The sequence below is a fragment of the Pleurodeles waltl genome, chromosome 3_1, assembly GCF_031143425.1.
Source record: "Pleurodeles waltl isolate 20211129_DDA chromosome 3_1, aPleWal1.hap1.20221129, whole genome shotgun sequence".
Taxonomy (NCBI): domain Eukaryota; kingdom Metazoa; phylum Chordata; class Amphibia; order Caudata; family Salamandridae; genus Pleurodeles; species Pleurodeles waltl.
The window spans coordinates 11,896,977-11,916,119 of NC_090440.1; the positions used below are offsets into that span (position 1 = coordinate 11,896,977).

The window sequence follows — 19,143 nt, forward strand, 5'->3', positions numbered from 1 at the left end:
GACCAGGAACAAAGCCTGTCCTGGGTGAAGGTGCTTCACACCTCCCCCTGCAGGAACTGTAACACCTGCTGGTGAGCCTCAAAGGATCAAGCCTGGTGTTACAACGCCCCAGGGCACTCCAGCTAGTGGACACAGCCCCCACTTTTGGCAGCAAGTCCGGGGAGATAATGAGAAAAACAAGGAGGAGTCACCCCCTAAGCCAGGTCCACCCCTAAGGTGACCAGAGCTGAAGTGACCCCCTCCTTAGAAAATCCTCCATCTTGTTTTGGAGGATTTAGCCCAATAAGAATAGGGATGTTCCCCCCTCCCCAAAGGGAGGAGGCACAAGGAGGACTGCTGACCTGAAAACCCCATAGAGAAGAAGGAAGACGACAACTGTATTGGCCCCAGCCCTACTGGCCTGTCTCCTGATTCAAAGAACCTGCACCGGCGACGCATCCTGCGGGCCCAGCGACCTCTGCCGACTCAGAGTACTGCCCTGCAACTACAAAGGACCAAGAACTCCAGAGGAAAGCGGAACTGTCTCCCTCGAGCAAGAAGAAACCATCTTTAAAGGGACTCTCACATCACTCCAGAAGCGTGAGCCTGCACCACTCTGCACCCGACGCCCCTGGCCCATGTCCAGAGAAACCAAGCACCCAGAGAGGATCCCCAGGTGACTCTGATGACGTGTCCACCCTGGGCTACCTCCCCCCTCTGCACCCCCACGAAGACACCTGTAGATGGAATCCCGAGGACCTCCCTGACCGCGACTGTCCAGGAAGAAGAAACCCGATGCCTGGAAGAAGCACTGCACCAGAGCCCCCAGGCTCGTGAAGAACCAACCACCGGTGCAGCAGTGACCAGCATGCGGCCCTCACCCTTGCCCAGTCAGTGGCTGGCCCGAGAAGCCCCCCTGTGCCCTGCCTGCAACGTCTGAGTGACCCCCGGGTCCCTCTATTGATTTCAATTACAAAGCCGACGCCTTGTTTGCCCACTGCCCCCGGCCGCCACTGTGCTGCTGGGTGTGTGCTTTGTGTGCCCACTTATGACCCCCTCCAGTGCGCTAGTAAACCCCCCTGGTCTGCTCCCCGAGGACACAGGCACTTACAATTTGAATCTCGTGGTTCTAAAATAAATTAAGAAAATAATTTTCTATATAAAAACCTATTGGCCTGGCGTTAAGTCATTGAGTGTGTGTTCTCATTTATTGCTTGTGTGTGTACAACAAATGCTTAACACTACCCTCTGATAACCCTAACTGCTCGACCACACTACCACAAATAGAGCATTAGTATTATCTATTATTGCCTCTGTCAAGCCTCTTGGGGAACCCCTGGACTCTGTGTACACTATTTCTCACTTTGAGATAGTATATATAGAGCCAACTTCCTACACATACCCAAATACTGTTGCCAGTATTGGTTGTATGATTCCATGCACTCTGGGGGCTCTTTAGAGGACCCTCAGCTTTGCTCCTACCAGTTAGCAGGGTTTTCCTGGGCAGCCTGCGCTGCTGTCATTCTACAAATGGGTTTCTGCCCTCCTGCTGCTTGACCAGCTCAAGCCCAGGAAGGCAGAACAAAGGATTTCCTTTGGGAGAGAGATGCAACACCCTCTCCCTTTGGAGATAGGTGTTACATGGCTTGGGAGGGTTAGCATGAACCAGTTTGCGCCAGTCCAGGGACATCCAGTCCATGCTTTTGCATGAAACTGGACAATGGAACACTCAGCTGTCCATCACCACTCCAATGATGGTGCTCAGAGCTCCTCCAGGTGGCCACTTCATTCTGCCATCTTGAATCCAAGGTTGGCAGAGGCTTCAGGGAGCATCAGAGTGATCAGGACAGGCAGGTGACATCACAGCCCCCTCCTGATAGGTGGTCAGCCTGCTAGGTGACCAATCCTGCTTCCTGGGCTATTTAGGGTCCCCCTCTTGGGTGGGTCCTCAGATTCAATGTGCAAGATTCCACCAGGACTCCTCTGCATCGTTTACTTCACCTTCTGGCCACCGGAACTGCGACTGAACCCTCCAGGAACTGACAACCTGCATCCACAGGGACGACTCTGCTTGCAACATTGTTTCTATGGCTCCTTCCAGTAACTGCAACATTTTCCCGGCTATGTATCCTCTGAGGGCAACAAGTCTTCAGTCTGCATGAGAAGCAAAAATGAATCTCCCTTGGAGTGAAGGAGTCACTCCTCTGCATCCGCAGACACCAACTGCAACGATGACCGGCTGCGTGGCTCTCCTCTCATCCAGAGCTGCGTGAACCTTGCATCATGGGTGATGGTTGGGAGTGGTCCCCTCAGTCCTCGCTACCAGCTGTCCAACGTTGGAGACAGTAAACCATTGCCTTTCTATGCAGGACAGTACCCTTATGCACTGCATCTCTTGCAGCTACCAAGGCTTGTTGGCATCTCGACCAAGGGATCTTTAGGTTCCATATAGCCCCAGCCCCCAGCACTCTTCCCTGCATGCACAGCCCTCTGCGTGCTTCTCCGGCGACATGGGACTTCTTTCTAGGTGTGCTGCGTGGGCCTCACTGTGACGCCTGTGCTTCCTGCCTGTGGGTCGCCTGTGGGGGCTGCCTCCTCTCCCTGTAACTCTCCTTACTGATAAGGGTCACCTTGGACTCTCCTCCATGGGTTGAGTCCCCTGGACCTTGATGGTCCCTGGCAGCTCTGCATTTGTTCTTCCATGACATTTGCATTTGCCCAGGCTTGTTGGTGGATTTTCCACACCACTGACCAACTGCAATCCTTCTTCTGGCATGGGACGTCGACTGCATCCCTTCAGGAACTCTTGAGCTGCTCCGGTTCTGCACTGCTGACTGTCTTCGTACTACCTGGTCCTGCATCCACAGACGGGTGGGAAGTGGCTCCTGCCATGACTGGACACTCCAACGTGAACTGGACTTGGTTTCCTTCCTTTATAGGTCTTCCTCTTCCAGGATTCACCTTTGGTTTCTTGCAGTTGTGTCTGGGTCTTACATTATCCTCTTCTGAAGTCCCTTTGGTGGGTTTTGGGGAGAACCAGGTACTTACCTCTCTTCTCCTGGTCGCTGGGGCGCACTCTGGTACTTACCTTTTGGGTTTCCTAGTTACCCCAGTTCTCCTCTACCGATTCCACTTCCTTGGGTGGGGGCCCGACTTTCGCATTCCATCACCTACTTAGAATATGGTTTGGTGCCCCCCCTCCCGAGCCTTCAGTATTGTCTACTGTGTACATAATAGTGTGTTTCCTTACCTCCAGTTGGGGTATTGCCTATACAGTATTTTTGGTATTTGTGTTACCATAATTAAGAACCTTTATTTTTGTAAGAGTGTGTGGTTCTTTCGTGTGTGAGCACTGTGTGACTACAGCAATATTGCATGAGCTTTGCATGTCTCCTAGATAAACCTTGGCAGCTTATCCACAGCTACCTCTAGAGAGCCTGGCTTCTAGACACTGACTACACCTCACTAACCGGGGATCTGAGCTTCGAGTTCAAAGGTTAGAGGGGCCCGGTGCCTCGAGTTCAAAGGTTAGAGGGGCCCTGTGCATCTAGTTCCAAGGTTAGAGGGGCCCGTGCCTCGAATTCAAAGGTTAGAGGGGCCATGCGCTTCGAGCTCAAAGGTTAGAGGGTCACTGTGCCTCGAGTTCAAAGGTTAAAGGGGCCCCGTGATTCGAGTTCAAAGGTTAAAGGGGATCTATGCCTCGAGCTCAAAGGTTAGGGGGGCTATGCCTCGAGTTCAAAGGTTAGGGGGTCCTGTGTTTCGAGTTCAAAGGTTAAAGGGGCTCCGTGCCTCAAGTTCAAAGGTCAGGGGGGCAAGGAGAACTCTGAAGCAGGCACTGCCGCACTCACCTGAGAGTGCACATCTTCGAGGGAAGTGACCCCTCACCCCCCAAGATGGACTTCTCTCATTTCCCCCACACCCTATAGTATACTCATGATGTGCCTCCCACACACTCCATTTCCAACTTGCTTCAGCTGTTGAAAAGCTCAGCCCACACTCACATTCCCTCAGCTCCTGTCTTACCAAGACCCCCTGGTGCCCGTCTCTCAGTGCCTCGGTTCAGACTGCAGGTCCTGTCTCAATGAGACTCCGTGCCATGAACTTACATTCTTGAGGTCACCATGAAACAACCATTCTTGGGAGGTCACTTTGAAACGACTATTCTTTGGGGGGGGTCACCATGAAACGACTATTCTTGGGTCACCACATACTTACCATTCTTGGGGGAACCATAAAACGACCATTGTTAGGTTCGCCATGAAAGAACCATTCTTGGGGTCACCAAGAAATGACCATTCTTAGGTTCACCATGAAACAACCATTCCATGGGGTCACCATGAAACAACCATTCTTTGGTTCACCGTGAAACAACCATTCTTGGGGGTCACCGTGAAACAGCCATGCTTAGGTTCACCATGAAACAACCATTCTTGGGGTCATCATGAAACAACCATTCCTGGGGTCACAATGAAACAACCATTCTTAGGTTCACCATGAAACATTCATTATTGGGGTCACCATGAAGCAACCATTCTTGGGATCACCATGAAACGACCATTCTTAGGGTCACCATGAAATGACCATTCTTGGAGTCACCATGGAACAGCCATTCTTGGGGTCACCATGGAACTACCATTCTTGGGACCACCATGAAACAACCATTCTTAGGTTCACCATGAAACAGCCATTCTTGGGGTCACCATGGAACGACTTTTTTTGGGACCACCATGAAACAACCATTCTTTGGTTCACCATGAAACGATCATTCTTGGGGTCACCATGAAACAACCATTCTTGGGGTCACCATGAAACAATCATTCTTGGAGTAACAATGAAACAGCCATTCTGGGGGTCATCGGGAAACAACCATTTTTGGGGTCACCATGGAACAACTATTCTGGGGTCACTATAGAATGACTATTCTTGGGGTCACCATGAAATGACTATTCTTGGGGTCACCAGGAAACAACCATTCTTGGGGTCACCATGAAACAACCATTCTTGGGGTCACCATGGAACGACCATTCTTGGGGTCACCATGGAACGACTATTCTTGGGGTCACTATAGAACGACTATTCTTGGGGTCACAATGAAACAGCCATTCTTTGGATCACCATGGAAGGACCATTCTTGGGACCACCATGAAACAACCATTCCTCGAGTCACCATGAAACAACCATTCTTAGGTTCACCATGAAACAATAATTCTTGGAGTCACCATGAAACAGCCTTCTTGGGGTCACCATGGAACGACTATTCTTGGGGTCACCATAGAACGACTATTCTTGGGGTCACCATGGAACGACCATTCTTGGGATCACCATGAAACAACCATTCTTGGAGTCATCATGAAACAACCATTCTTGGAGTCACCATGAAACAGCCATTCTTGGGGTCACCATGGAACAACCATTCTTGGGACCACCATGAAACAACCCTTCTTGGAGTCACCATGGGAAAACCATTCTTGAGATCAACCGTGAAACGACTATTCTTGGGGTCACCATGAAACAACCATTCTTGGGGTCACCATGAAACAACCATTCTTGGGGTCATCATGAAACAACCATTCTTGGAGTCACCATGAAACAGACATTCTTGGGGTCACCATGGAATGACCATTCTTGGGGTCACCATGAAACAACCATTCTTGGGGTCACCATGAAACAACCATTCTTGGGGTCATCATGAAACAATCTTTCTTGGAGTCACCATGAAACAGCCTTCTTGGGGTCACCATGGAACGACTATTCTTGGGGTCACCATAGAACGACTATTCTTGGGGTCACCATGGAACGACCATTCTTGGGATCACCATGAAACAACCATTCTTGGAGTCATCATGAAACAACCATTCTTGGAGTCACCATGAAACAGCCATTCTTGGGGTCACCATGGAACAACCATTCTTGGGACCACCATGAAACAACCCTTCTTGGAGTCACCATGGGAAAACCATTCTTGAGATCAACCGTGAAACGACTATTCTTGGGGTCACCATGAAACAACCATTCTTGGGGTCACCATGAAACAACCATTCTTGGGGTCATCATGAAACAACCATTCTTGGAGTCACCATGAAACAGACATTCTTGGGGTCACCATGGAATGACCATTCTTGGGGTCACCATAAAACAACCATTCTTGGGGTCACCACAGACTTACCATTCTTGGCAAAGTGGACAAGGTATTTTCTCACGAGCCTCTCGAAGTCGCGATCCTCCACAGTCGTCCCCGTCTGGGCGAGGTCCAGGGTGCCGTATAATGCAAAGATGTCCAGGATGTGGTAGGCAAACCAGCTGTTGAAGGACATGATGGAAGAGGGGTTCGCTGGGCGCGAGGGCGTGTACGTCACCACATAGCGATAGACCGGGCTGGAAAGCGTGGCTGAAAAACAGCACAGCAGCATCAGGGGGGGAATTCTTGCTGAAAACCAGCAGAACCACAGCACTCAAGAGCAGACTCCCGGAGGTAAATAAGTAAAGCAAGTAAGGGACGGAGAGGAGGACAGACAAGGGAAGATGAAGGCAAGAGGAAGGGAGGGGGTGAAGGGGAGGAGGGCAAGGGAAATGAAGAATGGGAAAAGAAAAGAAAGTTAAAGAATAGAAGGAAAATGAAGAGGAAGTGAGAGAGCAAGAGCGGATAGAAAGGATCATAGAAAAGAATACAGAATGAGAAAAAAGAAGGAACTGGGAATAAAAGGACAGAAAGACAATAGTCACCAAAAAAACGAAGAGCGAGACACTCTTAAAGGGAACACTGAGCAGAGACACACTAGCCAGAGAACCAGGAGAGATAGACAAAGGGTAGACAGAGAGAAAATTGAGAAACATGGTACCAAGAACGAAAGAACAGAGACACAGCTAAATGCAGACAGAGGACAAAGAGCAGAGAGGCAGAGGGCAGGGAAACAAGACAAAGAGCAGAGAGGGGCACAGGATAGGGAAACAAGACAAAGAGCAGAGAGGCACAGGATAGGGAAACAAGACAAAGAATAGAGAGGCACAGGATAGGGAAACAAGACAAAGAGCAGAGAGGCAGAGCACAGAGAAATAAGACAAAGAGCAGAGGGGCACAGGACAGGGAAACAAGACAAAGAGCAGAGAGGCAGAGGATAGGGAAACAAGACAAAGAACAGAGAGGCACAGGATAGGGAAACAAGACAAAGAGCAGAGGGGCACAGGACAGGGAAACAAGACAAAGAACAGAGAGGCACAGGATAGGGAAACAAGACAAAGAGCAGAGAGGCACAGGATAGGGAAACAAGACAAAGAGCAGAGGGGCACAGGACAGGGAAACAAGACAAAGAACAGAGAGGCACAGGATAGGGAAACAAGACAAAGAGCAGAGAGGCACAGGATAGGGAAACAAGACAAAGAGCAGAGAGAGGCAGAGCACAGAGAAATAAGACAAAGAGCAGAGAGGCAAAGCACAGAGAAATAAGACAAAGAGCAGAGGGGCACAGGACAGAAAAACAAGACAAAGAGCAGAGCGGCAGAGGACAGAGAAACAAGAGAAAGAACAGAGAGGCACAGGACAGGGGAACAAGACAAACAGCAGAGAGAGACAGGACAGGGAAACAAGATAAAGAGCAGAGGAGCACAGGACAGGGAAACAAGACAAAGAGCAGAGGGACACAGGACAGGGAAACAACACAAAGAGCAGAGGGGCATAGGACAGAAAAACAAGACAAAGAGCAGAGGGGCACAGGACAGAAAAACAAGACAAAGAGCAGAGGGGCACAGGACAGGGAAACCAGACAAAGAGCAGAGGGGCAGAGGACAGGGAAACACAATAAGGGGAGAGGGGCAGAGGACAGAGAAAGAAGACAAAGAGCAGAGAGGCACAGGACAGGGAAACAAGACAAAGAGCAGAGGGGCAGAGGACAGGGAAAGAAGATAAAGAGCAGAGAGGCACAGGACAGAAAAACAAGATAAAGAGCAGAGAGGCACAGGACAGAAAAACAAGACAAAGAGCAGAGGGGCACAGGACAGGGAAACAAGACAAAGAGCAGAGGGGCAGATGACAGGGAAACAAGATATAGAGCAGAGGAGCACAGGACAGAAAAACAAGACAAATAACAGAGAGGCACAGGATAGGGAAACAAGACAAAGAGCAGAGGGGCACAGGGTAGGGAAACAAGAAAAAGAAAAGAGAGGCACAGGATAGGGAAACAAGACAAAGAGCAGAGGGCAGAGGACAGGGAAACAAGACAAAGAGCAGAGTGGCACAGGACGGGGAAACAAGACAAAGAGCAGAGGGGCACAGGACAGGGAAACAAGACAAAGAGCAGAGGGGCAGAGGACAGGGAAATAAGATATAGAGCAGAGGGGCAGAGGACAGGGAAACAAGACAAAGAAAAGAGAGGCACTGGACAGGGAAACACATTAAGGAGGGGAGGGGCAGAGGACAGAGAAACAAGACAAACAGCAGAGGGATACAGGACAGGGAAACAACATAAAGAGCGGAGGGGTACAGGACAGAAAAACAAGACAAAGAGCAGAGGGGCACAGAACAGGGAAAACAGACAAAGAGCAGAGGGGCAGAGGACAGGGAAACACAGTAAGGGGTGAGGGGCAGAGGACAGAGAAAGAAGACAAAGAGCAGAGAGGCACAGGACAGGGAAACAAGACAAAGAGCAGAGGGGCACAGGACAGGGAAAGAAGATAAAGAGCAGAAGGGCACAGGACATAAAAACAAGACAAAGAGCAGAGGGGCACAGGACAGGAAAACAAGACAAAGGGCAGGGGGCCGAGCACAGAGAAACAAGACAAAGAGCAGAGGGGCACAGGACAGGGAGACAAGACAAAGAGCAGAGGGGCAGATGACAGGGAACCAAGATATAGAGCATAGGAGCACAGGACAGAAAAACAAGACAAAGAACAGAGAGGCACGGGATAGGGAAACAAGACAAAGAGCAGAGGGGCACAGGATAGGGAAACAAGACAAAGAAAAGAGAGACACAGGATAGGGAAACAAGACAAAGAGCAGAGGGGCAGAGGACAGGGAAACAAGACAAAGAGCAGAGAGGCACAGGACAGGGAAAAAAGGCAAGGAGCAGAGGGGCACAGGATAGGGAAACAAGACAAAGAAAAGAGAGGCACAGGATAGGGAAACAAGACAAAGAGCAGAGGGGCAGAGGACAGGGAACTGAGACAAAGAGCAGAGGGGCACAGGACACGGAAACAAGACAAAGAGCAGAGAGGCACAGGACAGGGAAACAAGACAAAGAGCAGAGGGGCAGAGGACAGGGAAACAAGATATAGAGCAGAGGGGCACAGGACAGGGAAACAAGACAAAGAAAAGAGAGGCACTGGACAGGGAAACAAGACAAAGAGCAGAGAGGCACAGGACAGGGAATCAAGACAAAGAGCAGAAGGGCAGAGGACAGGGAACCGAGACAAAGAGCAGAGGGGCGCAGGACAGGGAAACAAGACAAAGAGCAGAGGGGCACAGGACAGGGAAACAAGACAAAGAGCAGAGGGGCAGAGGACAGGGAAACAAGATATAGAGCAGAGGGGCACAGAACAGGGAAACAAGACAAAGAAAAGAGAGGCACTGGACAGGGAAACACAATAAGGAGGGGAGGGGCAGAGGACAGAGAAACAAGACAAAGAGCAGAGGGGCACAGGACAGGGAAACAAGATATAGAGCAGAGGGGAAAGGACAGAAAAACATGACAAAGAGCAGAGGGGCAGGGAAACAAGATAAAGAACAGAGAGGCAGAGGACAGGGAAACAAGATAAAGAGCAGAGGGGCACAGGACAGGGAAACAAGAGAAAGAGCAGAGGGGCACAGGACAGGGAAACAAGATAAAGAGCAGAGGGTAGAGGACAGAAAAACAAGACCAAGAGCAGAGAGGCACAGGACAGGGAAACAAGACAAAGGCAGGGTACCTACAAGAAGATAGACAAATAATTGGTGCATAAAGGAAAGAAAGAAAACCGACTAATGGTGGAGGGAAGACGGAGAAACAGTGTACCAAGAACAAAATAACAAAGACACAACTTAAACCAGGCACCAGGCAAAGGGCATAGAAAGAAGACAAGCACATGACACATATGAAGATGGAGAAATAATAGGTGCATAAAAGAGACAAAGAAAGGAAAATGACAATGGACAGAGAGAAAATGGAAAGAGAAAAGTGAGCAAGAGGTCAAGGACAGAGAGATACACACAAGAGAGAGAGAGGACGAGGCACAGGACCGAAGATCCTGCAGATTGAAACCAAGCAGAGGGAGAGAAAGAGCTCAGAATATCAACCAGAAACATCAGTGCTTAATTTGTAAATAAAACCGTGCCGGTGCCCAAAGCCCTCCTCTTAAACATGCGGGCCGCTCCGTTACAACTGATTTATCTTCAGAACGAGGCGCGTGTAGCGCCAAGAGACCCTGTGCGGTACTGGCGCTATGCAAGTCTGGTAAGTTGGCCAGAAATGCTAAGCAGGGAAGGACGGGGTTGACATTGTTTCAACTGGAACACAACACGTTTGCCAGGTTTAGGCAAAGTTCTGAGCCTGTGTGTGACATACAATGATTGTCTGGTCACAACCCTGTATTGGCGGTGTCTTGCCAGTGGTGGGTGTGCACTTACCTCTACCTGTACCCAGCCTCTAACAGTGTGTCTGTATGAGAATGTGTATGGTTAAGACGTGTGTGTAAGCATTTGTGGTACGAGGTGTGCAGCCTAAAGAGGAAAACACAAAGGTGATGGGTAATATGCTTGGAAAAGTATCAGCCACTGGCTATCACTTAGGCTGCATTCCAGATCATTTTTTCTTTTGAGTATGCCAATACAGAGAGAGATCATCTGTTGGAAATGGCCATTTCTGCAGGGTTATCCCCAAACTTTTGCCTTTCTCCACCTATTGTTCTAAGCTTTTTGTTGGCTTTCGGACTGTGGGCACTTTCTTGCTGCCAACCAATGCTAATGTGCATGTGCTTTCTCCCCTAAAACTTGGTAGGCTTGGCCTACACCTGTTTGGATTATTTAATTTACCTGTGTCCCTTGTAAAGTGGCATACCATAAACCAAGAGCTTGTAATTTAAATGCTACTAGTGGGGCTGCAGCGCAGATTGAGCCGCCTACAGAAGTAGCCTTTCAAACCTGTAGTGCCTGCATGTGCAGTTTACTGCCAAACTGACGTGGCAAATCAAACTACTTGCCAAGGCCTAAACTCCCTTTTTACTACACCTAAGTCACCGTAAAGTAGGCCCTAGTTAGCCCTGTGGACAGGGTGCTGTGTATGTAAAAGCTTATATGTTTCACAGGTCCTAGTAGTGACAAACAGCCTATTTCATTTTCACTATTGTGAGGTCTCTCCTTGCATAGATTAGCATTGGGAATTACTTTCTATATTTTAAAGTGGTAATTTCTAATGAGAAACCCTGCTTGCTGGTGTAATTGGATTGTACATTACTATTTTAGAATTGCCACTTTTAGAAAGTGTGCATTTCTTTGTGCTTATGACTCTAGTGCTTTGCAGCCGGACTCCAATCCACGTCTAGGGTAGAGTGACAGCTCCACTTGGTGCATAACTTCCAGACAGCCATCACACAGGAGGGGCTGGGTGTGAGAGGAGAGGCATCTGCATACCGAAAGTTATCCTGGGCTGGGGAGAGGGAGGGTCATTCACACCTTACATGTCAATACGCTGTGTCCTGCTCTCACTCAATGGGCTAATTACCCCCTATTGATGACTGGCGACAGGGCTGGGTTGGAAGGGAGTTGTGTTTTACTTGAAAGGACTCCTTTGAAGTCACCCCTTTCTTCAAAGGCATTTTTGAGTATAAGTACAGGGGCTTTGACCCCATAATTAGAGAGCGCTTTTGGGGCTGGGACTGAACTTCTTTTGGAAGAACTGCTGAACTGCACCCGAACTCATCTGGACTGCTCTTCTGTGGTTGCCCTGCTGCCTGCTGTGTGCTGAGTGGCCTAAAGGACTCGCTGGATTGCTTTTCTGCTTGGTGCATTGCTGCCAGCTACTCCTTGACTCTGGATTGCCAGTCCGTGTGTGGCTGCCAGGAGGAACCACCATTATTGCCCTGATGTGCTGGCCTGCCTGCTCTGCCCCCCAACTGCTCTCCAGGAGCCTTACTGACTGAGCCCCACTCCCTCAGAGCCCCTGCACTAGCCAGTCTGACCTTAACTTCCGCCTATAACGCTGGGTGAACGCTTCATCTCTCTTAGTGCTGGAAGAGAGCTTCAGGCTTTTGGTGCGTGGGGAGAGCTTCGGGGGACTGTCAGCATGTGTGGAGCATTTTACGGCATGCCCCTTGTCTTCAGCATGCACACCGCTCCCGTTTCAGACTGGCCGGGCCGAGTAGGCCAGTGCTGTCTCACTGCTGGGAATAAGCACCATCATCCCACACAGTGCACAAAGGTGGCTGGAGGCAAACCTACCATAAATACCAACCTCAGAGCGCAAGGCTGCCCCTGAACATGACACTCGCCTACAGCTGCCCTCCTCCATTACGGGGAGCTCTCCCCGCCACCAGCTGCAGAGTGCCTGTGCTCCTACCTTCGTAGAAGCCATACCTTGGGTGCACCTAACCACAGGACGGGGTGAAACCTCAGTGGTGGTCCCGGCCACTGACAAGGATCGTGGTAGTGCTCCCCTTCCTAAGAGGGCCGTATTCTTGATAGTAGGTATACAGTCATTGCTGTGCCCTACAGGTTGGGAGCTGGATCTAGTATCTAGTAGGAACGCAAGTGCTACCGGCTCATATGACTCTACTGCATATCATGATATACGAGTTGCCTGCAATCCGTACGATTGCCTCGGGATTTGAAACTTTCACTGGTAAATAGTAAGTTTCCATTGCTGTAGAGACTACAACTGCACAGTGTGTACAAACTGTACACGTGTTTCCTAGCAGCATAGAACCTATAGCTTTCAGAGTATACATGTGGTGATTTATGTATTGCTGATGGTATTCAGAGATGCTCAGGGTATCACTCATATGTCTATGGTGATATCCACTCATATATCTATGGTGATAAAAGATGATTCATGAACTTCCCCTGACCTGGGCATTCTTTCTGTCAGATGATAATGAATATGGCTTCCAGATGCAGCCCATAACCAAGGTATCTATGGATCTCATAAATTGCGTTTTGCCTTTCATTGTCAGAACGCGCAGCCTTGTTAAATAACTCATTTTTATACACAATAATTGTGATCTATGTCTTTTTGATCTACAAATATCTCTACAAAATAAGACATATATTTTTATAACCCTGTGTGGAGTCCCTTTTGTGGTGTATTTATTGTGTCACTGGTGTGAGTGTGTTACACAAACGCTTTACACATGACCTCTGGGGATAGGCCTGACTGCTCTGTGCCAAGCTACCGGGGTGAGCACAGGTTATCTTTGGTGTGTAACTTACACACCCTAAATAAAGTAGTTGATTCTACCTCGCTTACGTGCATACCCTAGCCAACCAGAAATCCCATTTACAACACCATCTATATGCCCATGAGACTTGATCCAGCAAGAATTGCCAGACTCCCTGAAAATATTATCTCACCTGCTGCTTGTTTGGCCAAGTCTGAGTTGGGGCATGTGGCTCTCAGGTCTGAAACCATGGTCATGTAGGCCTTCTCGATGCACCTCTCTTCCATTGGCTGCTTGCAGAAGTCAGTAATGGGGTACAGTTTAAGGGCATCACTGGTGAGTGTCCCCCCAAATGTGTCCAGGTGTTCTGTGGATTATAAAGAACAATTCAGGGGTCATTCAGCGTATCTGCTACATGGGCTCTAAGAAAGCAGTGGTCCATGCTCCTTACTTTTCACTTGCCAGCGGAAGTCCTCTTCAGTCCAGGATGAAATGTTGCTATACAATGGGCTGTGGAAAGGAAAGTTAGAGTCAGTTGTTTGGTCAGAGAAAGAATATTGGTCCAATAAAACCACAATTGTCAACAGGAATGATCACCTGTTTATTTTATTCCTCAACAAATGCATAGAGGCAGATTTATAAAGCCATTTTTATAAATTCCAATATGCTTTCTGACACCTCCCACTGAAAAGTCACAGCAACCAGGATAAGAATGTGACCCTAGTAATATGAAAAACTTTGATTCACAGCTTCAGGGCTGCACTCATCTGAAGATCACTGGAGCGACAGTGCCCCTTTTTATTCTTCAAAAACATAGTATGCTAACAGATAATTGTGCAAAATAATTTTTAGTGTCCTAAGCTAGAATTTTGCACCTTTTAGTAACAGATTGAATCACTGAGACCCTCCTTCCTGAGGAAGCTGATGGAGATAAAAAGGGCTGACCATGAAAGCTTATCTTATGCTTTTTGTAGCTCAGCAAAGGGATGGAGATGATGTAAAACAGTATACTCTTCTCAGATCTGAATGTTGATTAATTACTACAAAATAAAGATCTCTTTAATCAATTTAAAGCAGGCAGAATCAAATTAAGCTACGTGTATCTGGAACAACTAATTTAAGATTGAAATAAATGATACACTGAAATCAATAGAGGGTCATTCACCATGCCCTGAAGAAGACCACCGAGGAGTAGACCGAAACATAAGTTGACATGATTTAACATTAAAGACTGTCTGCCACTTGATCTCTAGATTGCTGTTATGTTAAAAATGTAGGTTCTCTCCTGTTACACTAATGTAGTGTCCTGGTTTCCATGTGTAATTCATTGACGAAAAGAAACGTTTAAGCCACCTCTTTACTGCAAAGTGCAGTCACTTGACATGTTTACATGGTTTTATAACATTTCAATGTATAGACACTAACAGGACTTTCATTTATGTTTCATCGTAATAAAGTAATAGCTATTGATTTCATTTTGAGGATTCTAGATTGTATTGCATTGTGACAGTGACTTCCATAATTCTATTAGTTGCTTGGTGGGGGCCTCATTTAAAGTATGGGGGGGTGGTCACTAATTAGCCATGGTGCGGGTGTCTCATCCTCAGCCGGCCCAGAAGAGGGTGGCTACTATACAGAAATGTTCCTTGCTGCTCTCATATGGAACTGTTGCCAACACAGTGCAAGGAGGTTTGGTGAAAATGCAATGGGGCCAGGTCACCTCGTCATGACATCCTTTTAGCTTTTTAGAAACAAAACCCCAAAGCAGGGTGTTTCTTCCTAAAAAATAAAAAGAGTGCATAGTAGAAATGTCTAAATTGCTCATTTTTGTAAGTTCCATTTCTTGCACCAAACAAGGCAAGTCAGCATCAGAAGCCTCCCTACATAGGGCAGGCCTTCCACCGCTGGGGAATCATTCAAAACTTCTGTGGTCACAGTCAAAGGGTAGGCCACCTGACAGCAGATGCCACCATTGCAAATTTACAGGAGCTGTATCGACCACGACCATCCAAGGGGCCTTTTCTTCACTGTAGGAGGATTACCTATGCGACAAGATCGAATGATAGTGTGAGTCATATAACATTATAGGAACACTGTAAGAAAATGGCTCCCTGTTGCAGTTACCCCCCACTTTTTGTCTGATACTGATGCTGACTTGACTGAGAAGTGTGCTGGGACCCAGCTAACCAGGCCCCAGCACCAGTGTTCTTTCACAAAAAATGTACCATTGTTTCCACAATTGGCACACCCCTGGCACACAGATAAGTCCCTTGCAAGAGGTACCAGTGGTACCAGGGAACCTGTGACCAGGGAAGGACCCTAAGGGCTGCAGCATGTGTTGAGCCACCTAAGGGATCCCTCACCTAACACATGCACACTGCCATTGCAGATTGTGTGTGTTGGTGGGGAGAAAAAGGCAAAGTCGACATGGCATCCCCCTCAGGATGCCATGCACACAAAATACTGCCTGTGGCATAGGTAAGTCACCCCTCTAGCAGGCCTTACAGCCCTAAGGCAGGGTGCACTACACCACAGGTGAGGGCATAGCTGCATGAGAAATATGCCCCTACAGTGTCTAAGTCTATTCTTAGACATTGTAAATACAGTGTGGCCATATTAAGTATATGGTCTGGGAGTTTGTCAAAACGAACTCCACAGCTCCATAATGGCTACACTGAATACTGGGAAGTTTGGTACCAAACATCTCAGAATAATAAACCCACACTAATGCCAGTGTTGGATTTATTAAAAACCTCACACAGAGGGCATCTTAGAGATGCCCCCTGTATTTTACCCAATCCTTCAGTGCAGGACTGACTGGTCTGTGCCAGCCTGCCACTGAGAGACGAGTTTCTGACCCCATGGGGTGAGAGCCTTTGTGCCCTCTGAGGCCAAAAATAATTCCTGCCCTGGGTGGAGGTGCTTAACACCTTCCCCCTCCAGGAAATACAACACTTGGCAGTGAGCCTCAAAGGCTCAGGCTTCGTATTACAATGCCACAGGGCACTTCAGCTTGTGGAGATGCCTAGCCCCCGGACGAAGCCCCACTTTTGGTGGTAAGTCCAGAGCGATAATGAGAAAAACAAGGAGGAGTCACGCCTCAGCCAGGACAACCCCTAATGTGTTCAGAGCTAAAGCGACCCCCTCCTGAAGAAATCCTCCATCTTGCTTTGGATGATTAGGACCAATAGAGATAGGGATGAGCTCCCCTCCCCAAAGAGAGTGAGCACAAGAAGGGTGTAGCCACCCTCAGGGACAGTAGCCATTGGCCACTGCCCTCTAACCCTAACACACTCCTACATTTAGTATTTAGGGGCGACCCTGAACCCAGCTCTTCAGATTCCTGATGACCTCACAAGAAGAAGAAGCACTGTTGAGCTGAAAACCCTGCAGAGAAGGAAAACAGATGACAACTGACTTGGCCCCAGCCCTACTGGCCTGCCTCCTGCTTCAGAAAATATCACCGGAAAGGGTATATTCTTAAGGGAGAAATGGCACACCAAGTATTATAAATTCTATTGGTTAGACAACTATATCCACAACGGTGCTTACAGTGGGGAATACACCCTCAAAACCCCTACATTGATTGGACTAGTCAATCAAATAAAATCTACAACAATACTGAGGCACTCATTGATCTAATATCAGTTATCAACAATACTTACAACAGTTTCTTCAATATCAAGTTCTGTACAATAGTTCATCGTTAGTAAAACCAAAGAAAGGCACTAACAATGATATTTCAAACCTTGTGATCCTAACATGAAATATATGCTTCTGTCAAAATTCCTGATTTTGTATCTCCCCATACCAAAAAATCTTTAAATTTGCATCAAATACATTATTCCAGATTTTTTATTACAACTTAATCAAGTCAAATCTCCTCTCGTGAATTCCGTGTCATTCCACACTCCTTAGAAACCACATTGTAGGTCCATTCCTTATATATAATGAATCAAAAAATAGTTCTGTGACTTCTATCCTTCTCATTAATTGATCAATAATTAATTGTCCATCCTTCTCATAACGACATCACAGCCAACATGTGTTTTGTCACATGACTTCTTCAGGGCTGAAACTTAGTCGCTTCGTAATATACAAGCCTCCTGTAGTTACTTCGGCCATTGAGAGGACCTCCAGTAAAACAATGGCAAAATTTATATCCCTGAGAAATACTCCAATCGTTGTTAACCACTCCTGAGGTCAGCGTACTCGCGTCCGGTTAAGCATTTGGAAGATCAGGAATTTGAAAGTTAGCATCTCTGAGGAGCCGCAAGATGTTTCCGAGGAGTGGTTAACAACGATTGGAGTATTTTTCGGGTGTTTTAAAACTGATGTGTCACAGTGCCTTTTCCTCTGGATCTGCAGGCTACCGAACAAGAAGGCCCACCTCCCGGCGTCACCAACTCAGAAAGCTTAAATAGCACAGAGTTATGATGAAGCCAGGCGGGGGGAAGGGAATTAGGGTAGGGAACTGCTGGGAGAGAGATCTGAAAGGAAAAAGTTAGAACGAATATGCACATACTCATTCATTACAATCTAACTCACCAATAAAGTTTTTGAATACATGCATCTCAGTAATATCAATTTGAAACTCTTTATGAATTGGGCAATAGCCCCTTCTTTAAACCAGGAAACCAAAATGAACTGAGACCTCAGAATCCTGAGAAGACAAGAGCCTTAGACTATGGACACTCTCTTAAATATCAATCATGGAACCACTTATACTTAGATAAAAACTCTAAACATTAGATCTCAGTTTTGAAACTCGTAAACACTTAAATTAGTATTTCACATAATATAAAACACCTTAATATGTATCTCACATATCATGCTTCCTAAAACAATGAAACTGTGATTTGCTTATCTTTGAAACATTTTCCATAATTGTATTCCTGTAAAATAAAAACACTTTAAGTACTGAGCCAAGGGTGCTTTTTCTCCTTTGAAACTGAAGCGCTAAACAAATGCTTTTTATTCCTTTGAACTGGAGCGCTGTGCCAATGCGTGTTATTCCTCTGAATTGGAGCACTGTCCCAATGCTGTGCACTGGAGCGCTGTGTAGATGCGCTTGATTCCTTTGTACTGAAGCGCTGTGCCAATGCGCGTTAATCCTCTGAATTGGAGCGCTGTGCCAATGCGCGTTATTACTGTGAACTGAAGTGCTATACCAAAGCACGTTACTGCTGTGAACTGGAGCGCTATACCAAAGCGCGTTACTGCTGTGAACTGAAGCGCTATACCAAAGCCTGTTATTGCTGTGAACTGAAGCGCTATACCAAAGCGCGTTACTGCTGTGAACTGGAGCGCTATACCAAAGCACGTTACTGCTGTGAACTGGAGCGCTATACCAAAGCACGTTACTGCTGTGAACTGGAGCGCTATACCAAAGCGCGTTACTGCTGTGAACTGAAGCGCTATACCAAAGCGTGTTATTGCTGTGAACTCAAGCGCTATACTAAAGCGCGTTACTGCTGTGAACTGAAGCGCTATACCAAAGCGCGTTACTGCTGTGAACTGGAGCGCTGAACCAAAGCGCGTTATTGCTGTGAACTGAAGCGCTGGATTAAAGTGGCCAGAAATACCTTGCTCGTTAGGCTAGGGGAGCGCTGAAAATTAGAAAGAAACAACTCCCTTCTGACTTGGGCTCAACAAGACCTTACCACCCACGAGTACGACCTACTTGTGTCTGAATTCCCAATGGAAAAACTGGGAACCTTCTAGTTAATACCAAGCTGCTTTGAAGAAATTCTGCTCTGCTCCAGAGGAAGGTCCCTCGAGGTCTGACTACATCAAAGTTTTCAAAATAGTGAGCCACAAGCTCAG

The 19,143-nt window shown here is 47.5% G+C and overlaps 1 protein-coding gene across 2 annotated transcripts in view; it reads right to left on the bottom strand.

Annotated features, from left to right (window-relative positions):
• LOC138283686 (para-nitrobenzyl esterase-like) overlaps positions 1–19,143 on the bottom strand; it is a 202,782-nt gene that overhangs the window by 18,568 nt on the left and 165,071 nt on the right. For both annotated transcript variants that reach the window (XM_069221677.1, XM_069221676.1), the window contains exons 6-8: positions 13,769–13,827; positions 13,511–13,684; positions 6,146–6,367 (exon numbers count right to left, since the gene is read on the bottom strand). In XM_069221677.1, coding sequence (XP_069077778.1) covers positions 6,146–6,367; positions 13,511–13,684; positions 13,769–13,827 — 455 coding nt within the window. The remainder of the gene's footprint in view (positions 1–6,145; positions 6,368–13,510; positions 13,685–13,768; positions 13,828–19,143) is intronic.